The sequence below is a fragment of the Cucurbita moschata genome, unplaced genomic scaffold (genome assembly GCF_002738365.1).
Source record: "Cucurbita moschata cultivar Rifu unplaced genomic scaffold, Cmos_1.0 Cmo_Scf00037, whole genome shotgun sequence".
Classification (NCBI taxonomy): Eukaryota; Viridiplantae; Streptophyta; class Magnoliopsida; order Cucurbitales; family Cucurbitaceae; genus Cucurbita; species Cucurbita moschata.
In genome coordinates, this window is record NW_019268553.1 from 1694755 (window position 1) to 1716839 (window position 22085).

The 22085-nt window shown below is 36.2% G+C and overlaps 5 protein-coding genes across 5 annotated transcripts in view; 2 read left to right on the top strand and 3 right to left on the bottom strand.

Annotated features, from left to right (window-relative positions):
• Window positions 1-3024, top strand: part of LOC111432016 (7-hydroxymethyl chlorophyll a reductase, chloroplastic) — a 7313-nt gene extending 4289 nt beyond the window's left edge. The window contains exons 13-19 of the mRNA XM_023068808.1: window positions 474-501; window positions 1306-1385; window positions 1564-1633; window positions 1712-1769; window positions 2197-2261; window positions 2403-2497; window positions 2583-3024. Of these exons, the coding sequence (XP_022924576.1) occupies window positions 474-501; window positions 1306-1385; window positions 1564-1633; window positions 1712-1769; window positions 2197-2261; window positions 2403-2497; window positions 2583-2676 (490 nt within the window). The 3' untranslated portion in view covers window positions 2677-3024. The remainder of the gene's footprint in view (window positions 1-473; window positions 502-1305; window positions 1386-1563; window positions 1634-1711; window positions 1770-2196; window positions 2262-2402; window positions 2498-2582) is intronic.
• A 1526-nt stretch (window positions 3025-4550) lies between these two features.
• LOC111432019 (probable indole-3-pyruvate monooxygenase YUCCA7) lies at window positions 4551-6740 on the bottom strand. The gene is made up of 3 exons (XM_023068810.1): window positions 5913-6740; window positions 5327-5698; window positions 4551-5154 (listed from the first exon to the last, which is right to left on the bottom strand). Exons 1-3 carry the CDS (start codon window positions 6603-6605, stop codon window positions 4927-4929), a joined length of 1293 nt encoding a protein of 430 aa, XP_022924578.1. The 5' UTR covers window positions 6606-6740; the 3' UTR covers window positions 4551-4926.
• Window positions 6741-9373: 2633 nt separating this feature from the next.
• LOC111432184 (beta-amylase 1, chloroplastic-like) lies at window positions 9374-12678 on the bottom strand. The gene is made up of 4 exons (XM_023069024.1): window positions 11938-12678; window positions 11270-11480; window positions 11045-11155; window positions 9374-10432 (listed from the first exon to the last, which is right to left on the bottom strand). The coding sequence occupies exons 1-4, from the start codon at window positions 12540-12542 to the stop codon at window positions 9626-9628; spliced, it is 1734 nt and encodes a 577-aa protein (XP_022924792.1). The 5' UTR covers window positions 12543-12678; the 3' UTR covers window positions 9374-9625.
• Window positions 12679-15780: 3102 nt separating this feature from the next.
• LOC111431809 (ammonium transporter 1 member 1-like) lies at window positions 15781-17471 on the bottom strand. Its single transcript, XM_023068515.1, has one exon. It carries the CDS (start codon window positions 17413-17415, stop codon window positions 15916-15918), a length of 1500 nt encoding a protein of 499 aa, XP_022924283.1. The 5' UTR covers window positions 17416-17471; the 3' UTR covers window positions 15781-15915.
• Window positions 17472-21534: 4063 nt separating this feature from the next.
• LOC111432183 (haloacid dehalogenase-like hydrolase domain-containing protein At2g33255) overlaps window positions 21535-22085 on the top strand; it is a 3322-nt gene continuing 2771 nt past the window's right edge. Inside the window, exon 1 of the mRNA XM_023069023.1 lies at window positions 21535-22018. Coding sequence (XP_022924791.1) covers window positions 21550-22018 — 469 coding nt within the window. The 5' untranslated portion in view covers window positions 21535-21549. The remainder of the gene's footprint in view (window positions 22019-22085) is intronic.

Genomic DNA, 22085 nt, shown 5'->3' on the forward strand with positions numbered 1-22085 from the left:
AAAAAAAAAAAAAAAAAAAAAAAAAAAAAAAACCCAATATGCCCACAAAATTGTTTTTTATTTTATTTTATTATAAGAGACAGCGATAAATATACTCCACAAAATTGACATTATGTATGATCCTTGTTTTAAGAAAAAATAAAGAATTTTGTGAAGGGAAAACAACACTAGGACGATTTATTTATTTATATCTTTTTTGGGGTACTCAAAAGTAAGTTTCCTAATTTTGAATTTTGTCCTGATGAACACAGTTTCTACATATTTTCTTCACTTTTGTAGATATGGATGACTACTTTTGAATTAAATATGGAACATAAAAACTATTCTTTAATGTACAGAATAATCTACTTCTCTAAAATACAACGTTTTAAATTTGCATCACGTTTGACTTATGGTTAGTTACCTTTCCTAGTGTTGTCTTTTCTTCACTCTTCTGAAGTTATTATCTAACTGAGTTTTGGTTTGCATTGCAGTTGTTTTGATTATACAAATGCTCTAGCGGTCAGTATTTCTACTCATCCAACTTAATATGATTGCCATGTAATTTTCTACTTATATAAAAAAATTTCGTTCTCCTTTAGTTAGCAAGGGGTGCATATATTTGTACTTATAATACCAACATATCATTGTACTTCATGGTCTTTATTTGAACATGGTGCGGCATTTTCATACATTTTGTTGTTAGTAACTTTCTCTGACATAAGAATACCTTGTAATTGATTCATGTATATAGAGGAAATATAATATCATTTTCATCATAAAAATAAAAAAAACAAAATTGAAATTGGTCTCCCAAAATTATTGCCAGCGATAAACTTAGGCCAGTCAAGAATGTATGCCTAACAATTCAAAACCTAGTCGATAGCTGAAGGCAAATGGTGGGTACACTCTTGGCCACAGATACAAACACTATTTTATGGTGTACGCGTGTTTTTCTTTTTTCCGTCAAAACAATTCTGGCATGGTTCCACTCTCAAGGCCTTGAAAGAGTTACTAAATCATCCATTTCCATTTGCCACACCCATCTTCGTCCGTCAGGTTTGCCATGAATAAGTTCCCTGACTTGAAAGATTTAAATTTTAATCTAGTTTAGATCTAAAAGTTAATGTCTCATGGATACATTAAATTTGAAATGTTAATTTTTTTTTTCAAATTAATTGATGGTTAGTCTTTCCTTAAGTGAGCTTGATCTCAGACACACTATTAAAGGTTAACTTATTCTTTACACGTGTTACTATAATGCTGCTCAGATACAAACAAAATTCTGTTTGACTTCATCTTTGATTAATGGTCTAAAATTTTCAGGATCTGGTTGTTGGATACATGGGTGTGCCAAAATATTCTGGAGTCAGCATGACCCAACATCCACAGTATATTACTGTTAGGTAATATTATCATTTAGGTTCTCTGTACCTCAACATCCACAGTATATTACTGTTAGGTAATATTATCATTTAGGTTCTCTGTACCTTCCATGCCTTGCCATGTTACTAGAGACTATTTAGTATTAGTATTCAGTAGGCATTCTAACATTTCATTATTGCTGTATCCTTAACATCGTAGAAATGAGCGTGGTAGAGAGATGCTGGGATTAGTGGAACAGTACTTGGAAATTACACCAACAATTAGCGAGGTAAATTTCTTGCCTTCCTATATCTTCTTTAATAAGTAAGCATTGCATATATAAACAAGAAAATTATTCTGGGCTCAGGGTAATCGAAGACCTTTAGTTATGGAGACTGTGAAGGCAGATGACGATGCTAAGCTGGGTATGTATGGCTACATCCTTACAATCTCTCAAACTTAAGTTCTAATTTTGTACTCTAATTTGTTTATTATTCAGACTTACTTTAAAATCAATTTTCATTCAAATGTTATTGTGTTGTAGTGTACTGTCTAATCTATTTGGAGCAATCCGTTTTGCTATTATATTAATAATTTATCCTCCTGTAATGGGCTCAAGAACTTCCCAGTCCCTAATTATTTTCATTTCGGAGATAGTCAGATTATGTTCCTTGTCATTTCTTTAAAATCATGGAAAAGCAGAATTTCCTAGCTTTGTTCTGAACGCTCCATATAGTACCTGCTTTTCTCTGTAATTGCTAATGAGCGTGCTAGTTAGAATTTCTTCTTTAACTACGAGTCATGGCAGGCTTCTATGACCTTTGATTTATATACTTGCGTTCTTACTCTCAGGGAAAGGTCCGTCACAGCCTGCTCCAAAATTTATTGGGAACATCATTGCGTTTTTTCTGAACTTGGTAAAATTTCCCCTTGATATATACATTCCTTTTTCTGAAAAAATAAACTACCAATTTTCAGAAATGTAAGTATTCATCGATCTATGATGCACTTACAATAAAGTATATGCAGAAACTTCATTATCTTGTTTTTTTCTTTAGATTGGCCCTAAAGGTCTGGAATTTGCTCGTTATTCACTGGATTACCATACCATCCGGAACCATTTATATGTCACCCGAAAATGGGGAAAACAAAGGTAAAAAACGGATTAAGCCGTGTGTGAAGGACTCGTTTAATTTTGTTTCCTTGTCCTCTTTTTGATGATGATTTATGGACTGCAGAGCTGATAAGCACGAACCTACATATGCTAAAAAGTTAGTGGATTTGTACAACCAGAAGGGTGAAATTGATCGCATACTTTCCAACTCAAAGTAATCACACTGTTCAGAGACAGATGGCACTTGCACTTATATTACTGGTTTTCTTGCTTTTGGTTGCACAAAATCAGAAGTCACAAACGGATCATGGAAAACTGTCGTGGAACTTCAAGATTCTTGCTGTGAAATCTTGGTTCCACTACTTTTCTCTCATTTCAATCCCTGATCATCCACCTCTTTCTATGGGCTGTTTGTTGAATCTCATTCGACTGTAAGAGACTAAAAGTTTGTCTCAACTCATTTAGTTAGAAGTAGTTTTTTCAGGATTAGGCAACTAAATGTAGTAATGAGCGTTTGCACCAATTTCAATGCAATGTTTTGGAAGATGAAGGACTTTCTTTTTAAAGAATTTCATTTTGATAGCGTAATGCAACTTTTTTGGAAGATGATTGTCATTATACTAAATGAGAAATAAACTAAAAGGTTAGGAGTTGGGATGAAAATTTAAAAGGGTTTAAGGGAGAAAACATGGGAGGAAAATATTCTCCAATAATTCATTATTAGCACTCTATCCATTTCATTTAAAAGGGTTCAATTCACAATAAATGAGAAACTTAATAAAATTAATGGAACCTTAAGGTATATGAAGAAAATACCATGGTTTCTAAACCGTGCGAGTATTTCCTTGGACTCCTGAATTTTGTACTGGTAGTTGTAAATTTTTCACTTACCATCATAATCTCAACTGTGTTTATTTATCATTTATAACATGAATAGATGGCTTTTGATGAAGAACTAGGAAACTGTTATGGGTATTTACTACCCCATGTGTTTTCTTCCCTTTGATGTCTCTGTCAGAGGTCGCATGGTTGGTGTGAGAACATTGGAAACTCTAGTGGGATTTTGACAAAGACTGCAGGTTTGGATTTTCATGCTGTAGGCTTCATGTGTTGCTATAAACTAGAACATTAATGTCTACTTGACTGACCTATGTTCCAAACTGATGCAGGTAACATGTCATGAAGGACCATGATCAGGTCGAATTACAAATTCATTCTGCAAAGTTTTGAGTTTGTGATGCTGAAGAAGAACATTTAAATGGGCCACGGAGTTATAGCACGATGTTCGGTTGCACCAACAGCATGGGGAGTCATATGGGTTGTCTTCTCCATTACCCTCCTCACAGGTGAATTGTCTTGTCCTTGTTCTTTGTAACAGCTCAAGCCCACCGCTAACAAATATTGTCCTCTTTGAACTTCCCCTTTTGGGTTTCCCTTCAAAGTTTTTAAAACGCGTCTTCTAAAGAGAGGTTTCTTATAAGGAATGCTTCGTTCCCACATTAGTTGGAGAGGGGAACGAAACATTCTTTATAAGGGTGTGGATACCTCTCCCTAGTAGATGCGTTTTAAAACAGTGAGACTGATGGCGATACGTAACGGGCCAAAATAAACAATATCTACTAGCAGTGGGCTTGAGCTTGGGTTTAGGCTTGGGCTTGGGCGGTTACATCCTTAGTCTTAAACTCTGTTCTGGAACACAAACCATCCAGTTTACAATGTCAACCTTATGTGCAGCCTGTTTTGTTATAGCTCATTTCATTATGCTGTTGTCTTACAAGATCACAGCCGAACATTGACTCTGACTTCTGGATGTTTAGCTTGCTATACATTTCAGTTAGGTGTATAATGAGGAAAGAATGCATATGGATTCTTGATTTCAAGCAGTGTAAAGAGAAAGAGCATAAGCACTTAGCAGGTACTGATTGGTCTGAATGTTGAGAACTTTATTACAGTTAAAAAGTTGTAGTGGTCAGAGAGATTTGTTTTCTCATGTAACTAAGATAAGGTTTAGACTTCTCTGTTCAAACCATGTGCAAAGCAACATGTAGACAGAAAACCCTGAAACCCTTTTTCTTCATTGTGAGACCAAGACATCCCCTGGTGGAGATTTTTGTTATGTTGGGGAATCATGGACCTGAGGAGCCACATTTTTGTTCCTGGACTCATTGTGGATCCACTGTGGAGCCCATTAATTGAAATTTCTTACCACTTTCTAGGTAGTCCACCTTATGTTGGATTTACAACAGATAGGAAAGAACGATTTCAATTACAATTACAAGGTAGATCCACAAAGAGAGTCAATAGGAAAGAAAGAGAAAAACAATGAGCATCATCTTCCTTTATTTGCTGTGTTGGGTATTAGAATTTTCCTAGAGGGGGAGAGGACTCTAATGTGTTCCTTTTGGATTCTTGTTTATTTGTGTTTTGTTGACTACTGTTCTTCACAAGCTAATGGCAGTCCTTCTGTGTTAGAAATGTGAGATGTATCTTCTATGGCGAGCTGCCACTGATTTGCTCGTCTGTTTTGTTTCTTCTTTCCAGCTCTTGGCTATGTCCTGAGCTACATTAATGGCGTCCAATGAAGCTCCTGATAAGCCTCTTCTTGTGAACCCAACAGCATAAAGTCCAGCCTTGCCCTTCCACCCATTTGGTAATGGACTTTTTGGAATCCCATCACTGGAAAAGAACTCATTTTCCTGTACGATCAAACACTGATAGTTTTAGAAAGCATTTAGGACAGAGGAGCCCTCGAAGTTGGATACAATTTTGAAAGGACTGAAGGAACTTTAAAACAAGAGCCCAATTCATAATAGGGAAAAAGAATTCCAAATTTAAAACTTACAGAAGTTTGTTAAAAAACTTGCTTACCTTGAGCCAAGATGGAACATTGCTGCGATAGCCAGTGGCTAGAATTACAGAATCAATCTCCACAACTTCTCCATTGACCAGCTCCACCGCACCTCGGTGGAATTTTTTGATTCCGGCCACCACTTTGATCCCGCCGGCCTTTATCTTCTGCAGTGCTCCAATATCCAACACTGGCGTCTTGCCAGTGGCATTCTTCAGCTGGAAAGGCCCCATTGATGGCCTTTTAAGTCCATACTTCTCAATGTTCCCAAGAACAAGTCTGGCAATGGCCAACAGCATCTTGTCCACTATATGAAGTGGCAGCCATTTCATCAGTGAACTTGCTACTTCAAAAGTTGATTTTCCAAGTACTTCTCTTGGCAATACATGAACCTGCAGATCAACAAAAATTGCGTAACTGCTAAGTTATTGCTCAATGTTGCGGATGATTCTGTGAATTTGACACAGAAAGCTTCATCTTTTGATAGAACTGAAATAAAAAGCTTAAACTTTTAGAAGTTCCAATGCTTTTAGAGTTGAGACTTCACTTAGTCTACATTTGAGGGGAGTTCGTTTGAGTTATTTGATGTAACTTAAGTTGACTCACCGAGCTTCGAACCACCATCGATGGCTTGGCATCATGATTACAAAGATCAAGTGAGATTTCCATGCCAGAGTTCCCACACCCGACGACAAGCACCCGTTTCCCACGGTAAGCCTCACCGGATTTGTACTCACAAGCATGCATAACATGGCCACCAAACTCCTCCATCCCTTCAAACTCCGGCATGACCTTCTCGGCATTCTCGCCGGTGGCGACGACAAGCCACCGACAAATGTACTCAACTTGGGTTGGCTTTGGACTCAATGAAAGGGTATTGACTCGCCAGAGGCCAAAAGTTTCATCATACTTGGCTGACTGCACAGTCTCATTGAAACGTGGGGTTATATCAAAATGGTTGGCATAGGATTCCAAGTACGAAATGAACTGAAACTTGGAAGGGTATGCAGGAAAGTCCTCAGGGAAAGGGAAGTTAGGAAGCTGACAGAATTTCTTTGGAAGGTGAAGTTTAAGACGATCATACGTCCGGTGCTGCCAAAGAGAGGCAATGCAGTCGGCACGGTCGACAACAACGAAGGGGACACCTTGTTGTTTTAGAGCAGCTGCTACAGACAATCCTGAAGGCCCTGCTCCGATGATCACCGGTCCATTGACCCATACGCACCGGTGATCAAAGAAGCCATTACCACCAATGGTCTGAGGCAATGGAGGAATACTGATACAGGTACTATGCATCATATCTATATTTCTCTGTTATTAAGACAAGACTTAGGAGGGAAAGGTGAAGAGAAAACAGAACAAATTGAAGAGACTGTAATGCACTTCTTTGAAGTTGGAGAGAGTTGAAGGGGAAGGTGGCGTTGGAAGGGCTTAAATAGACGAGTCTATGGCCAAATGAGAGAGAATAGCATGTGATGTAAATTTGGGGGAAAAAAAATTATAAACTTTGTGGTCTCTTTCTTCTGAGCTCCAAACCATTTATTTTGTCTGATTCAAACCCATATGTTTAGTGATTATCAAATGAGATTTTGGTTAAAAAATTGGAAGGTAATGAGATATTAGGAGGAGAATAAAAAGATAAGGATAAAGTGTGGTTTGGTGGCTACTTAGTGACCAAATATTGTGGAGAGTCTCTCAAGGAACCAACTTGAGATTATGAATTAATGCGTAAAATTTTCATATCATTATTTCAAGATTACTCAAAATCGAGGCTTTTTTTTTTTTTTAGAGATTCAATTTTCTCCACCTTGGGTTGCTCATTGAAATTCTATTGGAATTTGAAGCCAACATGCAAAAACTTTGTTCTTTGTTGAATTGGAATTGCTTGAGTTTTGATTCACAACAATATCTCTACAATTTTTGGCTTGAATAAGGTTAATTAGTGTAAGAACAAAATTAAATAAGTGGGCTAAAATACCCACACACGCAAAAAAAATACTAAATTTTACTATTATCTATCGTAAACATTGCAATATTACTCTTGATTTATCGTAAGCGTTTCAAATTCAATTAAAAATCTATTAGAATGTTGAAATTAAGACTTGGGTATCTGTCAAAATGTTGAAATTAGGACTTGGGTACGATTTGGTGGTGACATGAAACAGGTCATTGTTGCACTATTTCATGTCTCAATTTTCATGCAACGTACCCAATGATTTTCACTCTTATATTTTCGAAAAGGATAAGGGTAATATTGTAATTTTGAGAGTTTTCGAGGGTGTTCGTTTTTTTTTTTCTTTCTTATAGACTTCAAGAAATGGAAGAACAAGACATGAGAATAAATATGCAATATATTATATCAGTAAAGTTGAAAAAAAAGAGGAAATGCACGTGCAAAATATTATTGGAAACTTGGGAATTGAGTACACATTATTCTCACCAATTTGTGTATCTTTTCCATGCAAACATATTTTAGTCAGTGATTTGGGTCCAGCTCTAACCCTCTCAATTTCTTTAGTTTTCATAACCCGTAGCTTGCTTGCTTTAGGGATTTGAAGAACAAGTAAAGAATCATCATCATTTCATCCTCCCAAAATTTACATAAAGTTTGAGGTAGATTCTAGTAAGATAAAATGGGTATGAAATGCAACTCATTATTAGGGTTTTCAGAATCGTAACCGATAAAATATCGAACACCATTATTGATATCAAGTTTCAACTCGTTTCATTTCAAAGAGTCTTAGTGTTTAGTATCTGAAGTTTAAGTTTGGTCGAGTACCATATCTTGTTATCACATTAAATAGGGTGTACGAAGCTGGGAAGTGTTATACATGTTCCCTAATAGTTCGGCCACTACTAAATTTTTTACAGCTTAAAACCCAAAATTTTCACTATCTGTATTTTTCTCTCTCGTAGTTGTAGTTAGTAGAAGATTCTTACCGATAGATCAAAAATGACATGAATTACTCTTTTATTGTTACTATTCATTGTCACTACCCTCCAGCTATGTTTCATAGATATACGAGATGGAAACATGGATTCCACAAAAGAAATGAGTATTAATGAATGAAAGTATTGGTATTGGTGTGGGATGAAATGGAATGTGAAGTTAGGTAGGATTTAGGGTTCTTGAGATTTGAGAAATGGAAGAGAGAAACCATTATTCCTTTGCCAAATTGTATTGTAGATATCAAGATTTACACGTATCATCCTTAGCTTCTTCTCATTCTTTGTATTGGATCTATGCTCTCACAATTACAACCCCTTTTATTTGTTCTTAATCCAAAGCTCCTAAGAGGGTGTGCCAAAACAAGAGAGATATCAATGGATATCTTCTTCTCCAACAAAGGGTTATTTCTTCTTCTTCCTGCACATTCTTCAAATCATCACGAATTAGGGTTTGTCTTGTCTGGAATTGTTGTGGTTATTATTTTCGTAAAATATTTATTCTTCTAAACCATCAATAATATCCGATCAAACCTAAGAACCACGTAGTTTAGTGATAGTAGTAGAGTGAAATCACTTGGTAAGTGCTCCCACCTTAGCTCGATTCACTAAGACTTCAACTTTGAACACCAAGATTTCATATATGTATACAAACACAAACGTCGTGAATCTCATGAATATCTATATAGTATGATATTACCCCGTCAAATGTTCATTCACATTGATGTAGCATTAGAACATTAAATTTAAAAAAAAAAAAAAACTAAAATCATAATTTAACTCGAAAAAGTTGCATTTTTTCCTTTGAAAACTTCAAAGGATGGTAAAAGTGAAGACCATCACAAGACACATATGAAAGAAAATTGTAAGTTGCAACCAAAGAGAAAATGAGAGCCTCGTGATAAAGCGTTGTGGATTTGGACCTCACCCGTTGCACCTCATGTGCTCCCCATTTCAAACAATCTCACGACCATAATATTTTTTATTATTGTCGTTTAAATGGAGAGCAACTTGTGACTCAATGACATTAATGTGTGAGCCATGTTTAAATTAACGGTAACAAAATTTGATAAAAAAAAAAAATATTTAGTCCATGATAAATTTTATTTATCTATAAAATATTAAAAGTGGAAGACGTCAATAAAGTAGAAATTAGCTAAAAGTTAAGATTACAGATATGGTTTTAATATAGAAATCTGAGGACAGAAATTACAAGGAGTTCCTCTTTTTTCCATAGCTACATCATACTAAAAACCAGAGAGCTACAGAAAACGCAGAGCTGAGACCAGACCAGACCAAGCCGCCATTGTTGAACCTGTTCATCAACTATGGAGTTCACAAAACCACTATAATAACGAACCTTCCTTTTTGTTCTAGTGCATGAGGGCAACAGCAGCCTCTTGAACTAGAGGTTGAGTAACATGAACAAAATGCTCAGCTTCCCTCTCCAGCTGCTCCCAACACTTGTCTGGGTTCTTCCCTTCCTTCATCTTCTTCACAAACGCCACAAATCTTCTCCAATTCTCTGCCTCAAACAGGTGTGGATTCATTCTCAGATATGTGAACGCACACATCTCAGCCTCCTCTGAATCACCCTCGCCGATGAAGGAGGAAGCTTGCAAGATCTGCCCATGGGCGGACTCATCATAGCGTGGCAGAGCATTTTCCCCTGCAAGAGGGACTTGGGCTTTGTGGGTGGCTAGAGCTACCTGCCGGACCAGCTTCTCAGGGGCACAGAGGGCGTCCTGTGGCTGCTCGTGGTCGCGCATCTCAATGCAGGTGAAGTTGAAGATGGCGCCATGGCGGGCAAGCATTTGAGCAATTGGGAGATATCCATCACGGAATCGGGTATTGTAGTAGCCTGCTGTGAGCTCAGGGGCGTGTGAACGGTGCCCGTAATGCCAATGGATTCCGGCAATCTTCACTGATATCTTGACGCCAGTGTTCTCAAAGGTTGAAGTGGCCGCCGTGAGGATTCTCTCGCCATGAGCTAACAGCATTTGGGAGTACCAGGAGAGGAAGAACTCGCCGTAAGTCGAGTTCCAGCCACCACCGTCTTTACGGAAAAATGGGGTGTCTTCTGGCCAGTTGTTGTAGCTTCCGGCATCAGTTGGGCCTGTAACTCCCCATTCAGGTTTACCAAAAGCTTCAGCAGCAGCTTTTAGACTACTAAGCATGTACTGCACATACCAACACAAATGTTACACTAAAACTGATCAAACAATTTTGAGGATAGTTGGGAGGTAGTTTCACATTGACTAATTTAGGAAATGATCATGGATTTATAAGTAAGGCCTATTGACTAATTTAGGGAATGATCATGGATTTATAAGTAAAGCCTTTTGGGAAGCCCAAATCAAAGCTACGAGAACTTATACTCAAAGTAGATAATATCATACCATTGTGGAGAGTCATGGTTCTTAACATGATACCAGAGGAGTAGAGCCTAGGGAGACTATTCAAGGGCTCCATATGCCTAAGGGAGGCTCTATGTTGTACTTTGTTCGAGGGGAGGATTGCTGAGGATTATTGGGAGGGAGTCCCACATTGACTAATTTAGGGAATGCTTCCCTTTTGGGAAGACTAAAAGCAAAGCCAAGAAAGCTTACGCTTAAAATGGACAAGATTTGTAGTCAATAACTATATATTCCAAACTCAAACACCAAACTCAAGAACTAATAACATCAGTATTGCTTGGAAAACAAACCATATTTAACATGTTCAATTCCTAATAACAAGCGAAACAATAACTATCTTCTGCAGAAGATGAAGAGGCAGGAAGTTAAAGCTACCTTATCAAAGCATTGGAAGGCACCAATTCCTGGAAATTTCCATGTTCCATTTTGCTCAGGGTAGGATGGATAACGGAGCTCACCAGCAGGGCCCATTCCCACTTGAATTTCCTAAACCAAAACAACAAAATCCAGACAATTCAGCTACTGTTCACATCAATCAAGAAAGCCATTTCATATAAACAAGTTCCAGATAAAGCAGATGGAAATGAACGAGGATTTTACCACAATGGTGTCACCAAGAAGGTGCTTGAAATTCTCCTTGAAAGCACGCATGAAATCTGCATAGCATTGGACGGGCGTTCGGCCTTTAAGAACAGGGAGGTTGTCGCATCCCAATGATATGTATTCATAATTCCTTCTCCCCCATTGATCAGTGTACGCAAGGTCTGGATCTTTATCAATCTCTTCCACTACCCATTTAGGTAAAGGAATACTGCATACAGATAAGAAAGAACACCATATCATTTCCAAATCTCCCCCAACAATTAGCACTGCAGAAGACAGAAGTGTGACACATTCCCAGCCAAGGAGCAGTGGATTCCTAGATTGATCATACCAAATCCAATGGGCTAAATATATGTTCTAATATCTAAACTTCATATTTTCCTCTATCGAGTGCCCTAATTCCAAGTCAATTTCTGGCTCAGATAATTTACTGTTCATGAACTAAGGGGAAAGTACACAATAAAGGAACTGAGTAGATTAAAGCTAAATATGAACGATAACAGGATCCATGGAAGTTCAATCTTCAGGCTCAATGGCGATTGATTAACGTTACCAGTTTGGCGAAGAGTTCCTTCCCCAGCAAACACTTAGCAAATGCCTAACTAAACTGTTATTATACGAATCTTGAAAAGTAAACGAAGATGGAAAAAGGTAAAGGCGCTTACGTGACGGAGTCCCCAACGTTGCCTCCGCATTGATGAAAGGACATAACGGCTTGGACTTTGAGGCCGTGTTTTTTGGCCATTTCTAAGAGCTCTGTATAGCCGCCCCAGTTGTACGAACCAGGCGAGTCTCTCTCCACCAATCCCCACCACACATCCATCATTATCCCCTCCACTCCGGCGCTTTTCAGAGCCTGTAAACTCGCGTTCATCGCCTTCCTCCGATTCACCGTATTCCCCATCGTCACGCTATCCAACGGCATCATCACGTACACCGGAACTCCTTTCCCCTTCCCTCTCTCACCTCCTTCTTTGTACTCCTTCACCTCCGTCGGAGCCGCCACCTCCGTCGCAAATGCTTGGCACGCCACCGACAAATCTGGCCGTATCCCTCCCAGCACCGGCGATCTGCACGGACTCAATGGCGGCGATAGCGCATCTACTCCGTCCGTCCTCTGCACTCTGCATCTTAGAGTAGACGCCGGTGACTTCCTCAACACCGCCGCATTCACAGCCGCTGTCGCTTCACCGGACGCGCCGTTACTCATTTCTGAAGTCACCGGCGTTCCGGCGAGCGCTCCAATCTGATGAGTGATGCTGAACGCCATATCCAATAAAATCAAACGAGAAAGTTAAATCAAATTCAACTGGAAACCAAAATCTAAATTCTAATCTCTACGAACAAGGAAGAAACTCGTAATCCGTTCTTGTTCTTTTAGATTCGTGTACGGCAATTTGAAATTTCTTACTCCAAGGCTCAATCGGTTCCACATATATATATATAGCGTTCATGTCGGATAAAGAGAAATCTAGTATTAACCCGTCAATATTGCAACACGTGTCGCTCAAGACACGTGGCGGCAACGCGGGCCAATGGAGTAGGCGACGGCAGCGATCACTCGATGCACGTGAAGATGGACGGTGAGATTTTCCCTTACTAGAAGTTTCCAAGAAATCGGCTTTCCAGCTTGGTTTTCAAAACCTCTTTCTTATTGACACGTTGGCCACTTGCGTGTTACGTGTACTTCCTCTGCTTTTTTTAAAAAAAAATATATATTAAAATTTTCACTTAATTTTGAAGCAAAATAAAAAATAGAAAAAAAAAAAGCTCTAAATCTTAAAATTTTAATCTCCCATAATTTTTTATTTAAAAATTCGTTAAATATATATTTAAAAATAATAATAAAACATGTATTCTCATATGTTTTCATTTAATTACAAAATAAATATATTATATAAAATTGACACTAAAGCTAAAATCTTGTTAATTCAACCATCCGCTTATAAACTAATTAATTTTAAAATATGATATAAAAGTTTATTTTAATAATTATTAATTTAATTTTCTATTTTCAATAAATTATTATAAAAAAATGCCCATGCTTAAACATGTGATTCATAAAGGAGACGTGTGGAGAGAGAGATCCCTTTCATTTTTTTGCCTTTTAACCCTTCTATTAATACTTTTTTTCTTTTGTGGCCCTCAATTATTGCCCGTGAACAAAAAAGCCCTTTTTCCACCGGCCCCAATATCCAAAACGGTGACGTTTTATCTAATATCCTCCACGTACAATAGATTTATTATTATTATTTTATTAGATTTTATAAAATAATATTTAAAAATGTAACGACTAAGATGAAATAAATTTTAAACCATAAGGATAAAAATGATATGAAATATATGGGCATTTCTTTTTCTAATGCATAATAAGTGTTTAAAAATAAATATAACATAAATTTTTTTAATATAAAATAATATGTTTTCCTAATTATTTGTTAATTAAAGGTTAGTTTTATTCTAATTTATCAACTTAAATTTCAAATTTAGTGGTGGTTTAATGTATTAAAATATAATTAGAAAATTATCTTATTTCTTTCTTAATATTGGAAATTTTAATTTCTCTCCAATTTATATTAATTAACAGACTCCTATTTATTTTTTTCCATTATTGAACGCCTAATATAAGTTGTTTTATTTATTATTTATTTGGCATTGTGTAATTAATTCAGTTTTGAAAAGTGGGTCCCCCCCATACAACTATACAATAATATATATATATATATATAATAAAAAATATAAAAAATAAAAAAACATTCTGCCAAAGCTAAATTAGGAAAATGCCAATTTTACCTAAATGTTAGGCCTCTTGAATTTAGTAACAAAAATATTCCTCCATAAATGCTTAAATTTTTATTTACGGTGAAAAATTCAAACCTCTTATCTCTTCGTCGATGATGTATATTTTAATTACCTAGTTAAATCACGCTCAAATGGACATGTTTCAATAATTTTAGGGTTTAGAGTCTAGCTTGTAAATTTTTTAATATAAGATTTTTCAATTTGTTGGTTGATTAGCCACTTTAACTAGCTGAATCAAGATTAGAGTATCTGGGTATTCAAACATTTGACTCTGTCAGATCTCACGTTGGTTGAAAGAAGAGAATGAAACATTCCTTATAAAGAATTGGGAATCTCTCGGAAATACTCGAAAGAAAAGGTTAAATAAAACAATATTTGCTAGTGGTGGGCTTAGGTTCTTACTAACCTTATATCAAGAATTACGTTGCTCATAGTATATGTAGTAAATTACTCCACTGAAACTTTCGAATTGTTCATTCATGAGCCCAACTCTCCGTAATGTAACCGAGATTTTGAAGATGTGAACTTTCGATATACGTCTTAATCAATTGAGTTATAGTGAAATTATCGTGTATCAACAACTTTTGTATCTTTATATTCCTACCAGGAATCTAAGAATCTAACTTTGTTTTTATATTAAATTTGGTTTAAAAAATATTCCTTATAAAGATATAAAGAGAATGGGATTGGGTTGGTTCCTAAAATAATTAAATAAGAAAAACAAATTTATAAGCCATAAGAGAAATGCCAGCTCTGAAACATCTTAGCCTATCACGATACGCCACGTTTTCTTATATTAATTATACCGAATTTCCTTCAACCTTGGAAATTTATCGCAACGACAGTTCAGATTATACAGGCCAAACTTTTTACAGCTGTATGGGCACTCGAATTTAATGAATGCGCCAATTTCCTATTTATTTATTTATTTATTTTCTTTATTTATATATAATATAATATTATTCAAATTTTTTAATAGAAAATTTAATGAAAATTACTAATACAAATTAAATAATATTTTATAAATATAATATAACTTATTATTTCCTAAAAATTTAAAATTCAATATTTCAAACTAACAATATTTATTTATTATTATTATTATTATTTTTTTACTAATGAGTATAAATCTTCTTTACTCTTTCCATCCGTAAAAAAACAATCAAATAAACAATTATTATTTTCCTTCTCTCTAGTTGGCACACCGATCATGTCTTATTCTGATATCAACTATAACAGAGGCTAGACTTTTCCTTCCGAGTACGGCCCGAGGCTAGACTTTTATTTTCCTTCCGAGTACGGCCCGAGGCTAGACTTTTATCCTCAAATGTCAAACAAACGACTTCAAAAGAAAAGGAGTCAAGCCTCCTCGAAGGAAGTAAAAACTCCTCCAAGGAAGTAAAAAATGACTAAGACTCCAAATGAGTCGAGACTAAGACTCCAAACGAGTCGAGCCTCGATTAAGACGTACTTTGTTCGAGGGAGGTGTTTGATTATAAAATTTTACATCTGCTAATTTATGGAATCATCATGGGTTTATAAACAAAGAATACTCTCTCGTGAGGCTTTTTGAGGTAAGCCCAAAGCAAAGTCGTGAGAGATTATCGTAGACAATATCATACGGTTGTGGAGATATAGATTTGATGTGATATATAGATTATAGCCGGAAGAATATATACATTAATTAATATGGTAGAGGAGATAAAGAAAGCACATTGACACAAATTTTGAGTCTTCATTGTCATTTCCCCATATACAAACTTGTTGCCAAGAACTAAAACTAAGCAATTAAAATCCACCAAATTTTGCAGCAAAATTCAAAACTGAACTACCGGAGAAATTTAGTGTCCAATGGGGGTTGCAGATCTTGGTTCCACTCTGCTCAATTGAATCCCCCTTTTCTGCGCTTCATCTTCATCATGATATGTGTAAGCAAATCCCCCATGGCGGGTCAGATCCATCCCCGCCATTTCATCTTCACTAGAGATTCTCAGAAGCTTCAGTTTGTGAAGAACAAAGAACAATGGCCCCATCGTCCCGCTCACCCACCCTACGATCACCACAATCTGTATCAAATGCGCTGCAAGTAACCTCCCGCCGCCGCCCATTAGGAGTCCGTAAGGTCGTTGAGATCCACCGTACACCTCCGTCACGTACTCCTTGGTTGCGAATAGTGCTGTGAATATCACTCCCCACGCGCCGCAGCCGCCGTGAAGCTGGGCGGCTTCTAGCGGATCGTCGTACTTCGCTTTCTCGGCGATGTGGTTGCAGGTTATTAGTACGAGGGCGGCTACGAAGCCGCAGATGATTGCCGCCCACGGTTCGACGACGGAGCAGCCGGCTGTGATGGCGGCGAATCCGCCGAGGAGTCCATTGCAAACGTCCGTCACGTTCCAGTGTCCTGAGAGGAATCTCTTCCCGAAGAGTGTGGTGAGTGCCGCTGTGCATCCGGCGAGTGTGGTGGTAACCGCTGTCCGTCCGACGGCGCTCCATTGGCCGTAGAAGTTCCCGGTGGTGTACGGGACGAGAATCTTCGCGAACGAACCTGGATTGAAACCGTACCATCCGAACCAGAGCATGAAAGTTCCGAGCACGACTAAAGACGCGCTGTGCCCTCGCATAGCTACGGACTGGCCCGTGTGGTCAAATCGACCGATTCTCGGCCCCTCGATCAACGCGCCCCACAGACCTGCAATTCCCCCAACCATATGGACGACGCCGGAGCCAGCGAAATCGATTACTCCCGATCCGAACAACAATCCGCCTCCCGATTTCATAGCCCCAGCCCAACCATCAGGAGACCAGAACCAGTGAGAAACCACCGGATAAACAAATCCAGTCAAAACAGAGGAATAAATCAAATAAGCGACAAATTGAGTCCGCTCAGCGATAGATCCACTGGTAATCCCAGCGGCGGCAATCGCAAACGCCCACTGGTAGAGGAAGAAACTGTAATCAGCGGTGGAGGTAGGGAAGGAACTAAGGCCAAAGTTATGGCGGCCGATGAAGCCATTGGAAGGGGATCCGAAGGCAAATGCGTAGCCGAAGAGGTAGTAGAAGAGGCCTCCAGCGGCGGCGTCGAGGACGTTGGTGAGCATGATGTTCATGGTGTTCTTGGCGCGGACAGAGCCGGCGCAAAGCATAGCGAAGCCGAGTTGCATAGAGAAGACGAGGTAGGCGGAGAAGAGAAGGTAGGTGTTATCGAGGGCTTTTTTGGTGTCGGAGAAGTTGTTGGTGATGGTGGTAAATTGGTCGCAGATGAAATTTGCAGCGCCGGTGGCGTTGGTGGTGTTGGGACCTAAGAGCTCCGCGAGATGGCCGGCGCAGAACCCTGAATCCATTGTTTAGAGGAAGAAGAAAGGGCACAGAAGATATGGCACTTCGGTTATGCTATTGCTCCTCATTTATAGGACGGATAGGTAGCGGACGTAGAATAATCAAATAAATTATATTGCAAATATGTGATTTCTGTGAAAAAAAAAAAATAATAATAATAATTATTATATTTTCGTTATTTTCAAAAAATAATATTATTAAATTATGATTTCATTTCTCAAAAAAATAATATTATTACGATACTGAAGCTTAAAAATTAATTATTACTATTATTTTATTTATTAATTATTACATTTTTAAAATAAATTTAATCAAATAAATATAATTTGTTATTCATTATTAAATATATTACGAATAATATACCCTTCCATTTTGAATTTTAATAATTGTCTAAATGAATTTATAAAAATAATTTGAACAAATTTATAAATAAGTAATACAATAATCATGTTTATTTAGTAAATTTTAATTTTTATAAATGAATTAAACATTTTTAATAAATATGGGGACGAGAATTATATTATTCATCCAACTGTCCAATTATATATTATTATAATAATAAATAAATTATTGATAATTATATTATAATATTAACATTAATTATATTGGTTGAATGTTATATTATATTTTTGCTTGTGAGAGTACAAAATTGAAATAGACAGCTCGATGACTAGAAAACCTTATCCAACCCAAAATTGTGAGACAAAGAAATTACTCCTGTCTTGGGTAAAAATAATTCTTGAAATTTATTAAAAAATGAAAATGCAAAAAGGGAATATTATTATTAGTATTTTGTTTCAACCATAAACAAAATTGTTATTTTAGGGTTTTTATGGGTAAAATTCATTAATTTTTATTTTACTTTCTTTGTCATAAAAACAAATGTAATTCCAAAAAAATTGTTTTTTACTTCCATTTTTAATAAGCTAAAAAGGGAAAATAATTATATTAGCCTCGTCAATTATTAGTGCAAATAAAGAAATTGAAATGACCCAAAATGTCGAATATTGTAACATTCTAAGTTCCCTGCTATTAGATATGATATGTTCTTGTCCGTTGGGTATGACCAATATGTCTATTGAGGAGAGGTTTCCACCTTTATAAATAATGTTTTGTTTTCTCTCCAACCAATATAGATCTCACGTGGTGAGATACAGCATGTAAATATTACTTTAAATGTATATCAAAATTATATTTTAAAATAAAATAGACAAAGACGAGTATATATTTAAAATAACATATTGAAATAATAAAAATTATATACAAGTGAAGAATAATAAATATCAATGAATTAAAAAAATTTACGTGAATCAATAGATATAAATTGGTCAACTCTAATTATTAAATAACAAAATTTATTATCACTAATTAAGCGATTTAACGTAATTATGCCTTCTCATTTGTGTATTTTTTTTTCTCTAAAAAAAATTAATACTTTTTAGATAATCAATCTAAATATTAAATGATTTAGGCTTAATTGAAATTTATGTAGTTATTATTTTTATTAACAAATTAAAATAAAAATTAACTTCAAATTTAAAAGTAGAATTATTAAACTTAAGATTTACTGAAATTATACGAAATTACATGAAATAAAATATAAATATAAAGAGTGATTTAATTATGAATTATTTAATAAAGCCTTTTGAAGAGAGCTGTCAATTAGTGACGTGGACGTGAAGTTTGAATAATTAGTAACATTATTGGAATCTTGCATTTATTATTATTTTTATTATAAGGAATCTTGTTTCTATTATTATTTTTATTATAAGGAATCTTATTTTTTTTAAAAGTATATTTGGAAAGAATCAAATACTTAACTCATTCAATACGTTTATGTGATGTCATGAATTTAAAGTCAAAGTCAACCGATCCGATTTTCAAAAACCTATTTTAATAATAAATTTTATTTAAAATATAAATAATTCATTTCTGCCCATAGTTTTTTTTTTTTAATTATTAATAATAATGTTATTATTTTAAAACAAATTACAATAGATCGAGACTTCACAACACGACTGTGATACTGTGTGAAACAATGACTCAACACATAGAGGAAGCCCGAGGAAAAAATAAAATTTACTAGTCGTGGACTTGAGCTGTTACAAATGGTATCAAAACTAGTCACCGTGGGCATTGGTTGGAGTAGGAGTAAACCCTCTCCATGTCGTCCACTTTGAGCATAAACTCTCGTGAGTTTGATTTGGGCTTCTCAAAAAAGTCTCATATCAATGGAAATAGTATTTCTCACTTATAAATCCATGATTATTCTCTAAATTAGCCAATGCGGGACTCACTGGTAATGATCCTCAGCACTCCATAGCGCTTGTAAAATAATTATTAGATTTTTATATTTGTTATATATATTTTAAAGTTAATAAGTTATTTTGAAAAATAAATTGAAAGTGGAGAGATTTTTTAATTATTTTCTAAATTTAAATAATTAAAAAGTATTTTTTTTAAATGGAAAGAATTATTAGATACAAATCAAATTTAAAAATTTAAAATTTAAAAGGATGAAGTTAAAACTATTGAGCAAATAATTTGAATGTTAGTTTGAAATTAAGATTTATTAAAAAAAAAAAATGGAAACCAGAAACATATTTCGACCCACAAAAATCGTGTAAACTGTGAGCGGTAGCTCCGCCTGCAAACTCTGGCAATGCTGCCGTAGCAGCCGAGGGCCGGTGGCGATGAAGAAGGTTAGCAAATTTGATCGTGAGTTGTAGTTTACTTTCCGAATCTTAAGCCTCCAAATTACTTTTACTTTGGTTTGACTCTCGTAATTCGATTTTTCAATATAAACATTTTAGTTTTTTTTTTTTTTTTAAGATTGTTTGGTTTCTAATCCATCGTGCAAAGAAAATCGCTGAAATTAGTCCTGAATTTATTGTATGAGCTGCTTGGTTTAATTTCTGTTTGATTCTTGAAGTTGACTCGTATTCGTATTTGTAGTGGTATGTTTATGGTTCACTGGAAGTGGTTGCATCCAAACTGTTCGACGAAATTCCTGAACCAAATGCTCCACTAGTTACATCATTTTTCCATCGTTTTTCATTTGATTCTCTGCTTGATTTCGACAGAATTACTTAATTGGCTGCAAAGGAAAAAAGATGAACCATGGAGTTGAGAGTATTGACAAAGAGTAGATGCTTTAAAGCTCAAACCTTCATGACTCATTCAATGGGCTGCTTGTCAAGTAAGATATACTAAACAGAAACTTTGCTCAACAATTTTGACTTTGTTCTTGCGCTTTAAATTCTTTCATTCATTTGTCAACTTGGGCTAATTGTACACTTTTGTCATGTTTAATATCTTCAGCTTCAGAATTGATATTCTTTCCATTTATTTGTTCTATGTCATATATGCTGCAAGATTCTGTCATACTAAATGTTTAAATGTTTAGTGTCTCAAATCTCGTTAAAAGTGAATTCTAATTATTTTGTTTTGAAGTGTTATTTTACTAGTACGTTATCATCAACTTATAATAGTTCAATCTATCGAGTCAATAATCATTCACAAGAAAGTATCGTAGAGGTTGATGTTTAGGTATTACCCCCAATTGTTAAATATAAAAAGGGAGGGTCTAAAGAACAAACGATACTTTCATAGTTGATGAATTGACAAAGTTCAGACGTGACTAAAATGCATTTTTAATGCTAAAGCAATACTAGTGTGATAAAGAAAACTAAAATGTCTAAGTCGCCTCAAAATGCTCCTTGACCACAACTCGATTTCTAAATTGTTTTGTATAGTCTTGTTGTGAGGTTCTAGCGTTCTTCAGACAACAACGCACCCAAACCAATGGGCATCTCCAAAGAAGTATAAGTCTAGGACGGGGTGATTCAATTCGAAGTGGACTCTTTTGTTTCAACAAAGAATGAGGTTAACTTGTGTTGAGTTGAGTTGATTGAGTTCTTCGGATCACCAGATTTTTTAACACTTCTCTAATATAAACCGTGTTTTTGTAATAATCACTCGGATCTACTCACTTATTAATTATTAATGTTTGAAAAATAATCTTACCCAGTAGATTTAAAAGTCTACTAGAGATAAAAATATTAATTTTGTACAGAATTTCTAAAAAATGATAGAGATAAAAGACCTAATTTGAGAACGGCTTCACCAGTTTCTGGAAAATGGGGATAATGAGGTTGTCGTCATCAGGATGGTTGAATTTGAAATTGAGCCCAGTATTCAACCCGATATGTCGGGCTGCGGGCCGCAATCGGATCTTCCTCCTGTCTGCTTTCTCCACCATTCACTCAACGCTATCACTTTACTCATCATGCCACCACCCCTCTTCTCCGCACCGCTATTCATTTCCCATGCCCAATTTCTCCTCTACCGTCTCTGCCCCCCGGGGGCGCCTCCGGGGGGTGGTCTTCGACATGGACGGAACCCTCACAGTACCCGTCATTGATTTCGCTGCTATGCATAAATCTGTGCTCGGCGATGAGGAGTATGTCAGAATTAAATCTTTAAACCCATCAGGAATCGATATTTTGCACATTATTCAGAGCTGGGCGCCCGAGAAGCAGCGGAGGGCGTATGAGGTAATCGCCGATTTCGAGCGCCAGGGAATTGACCGCCTGCAAATTATGCCCGGTCAGTACCGGGCTGGCTTAGCTTCTTTGAGCTTCTAGCGTTCTTTCCACCCCCCCCCCCCCCCCCC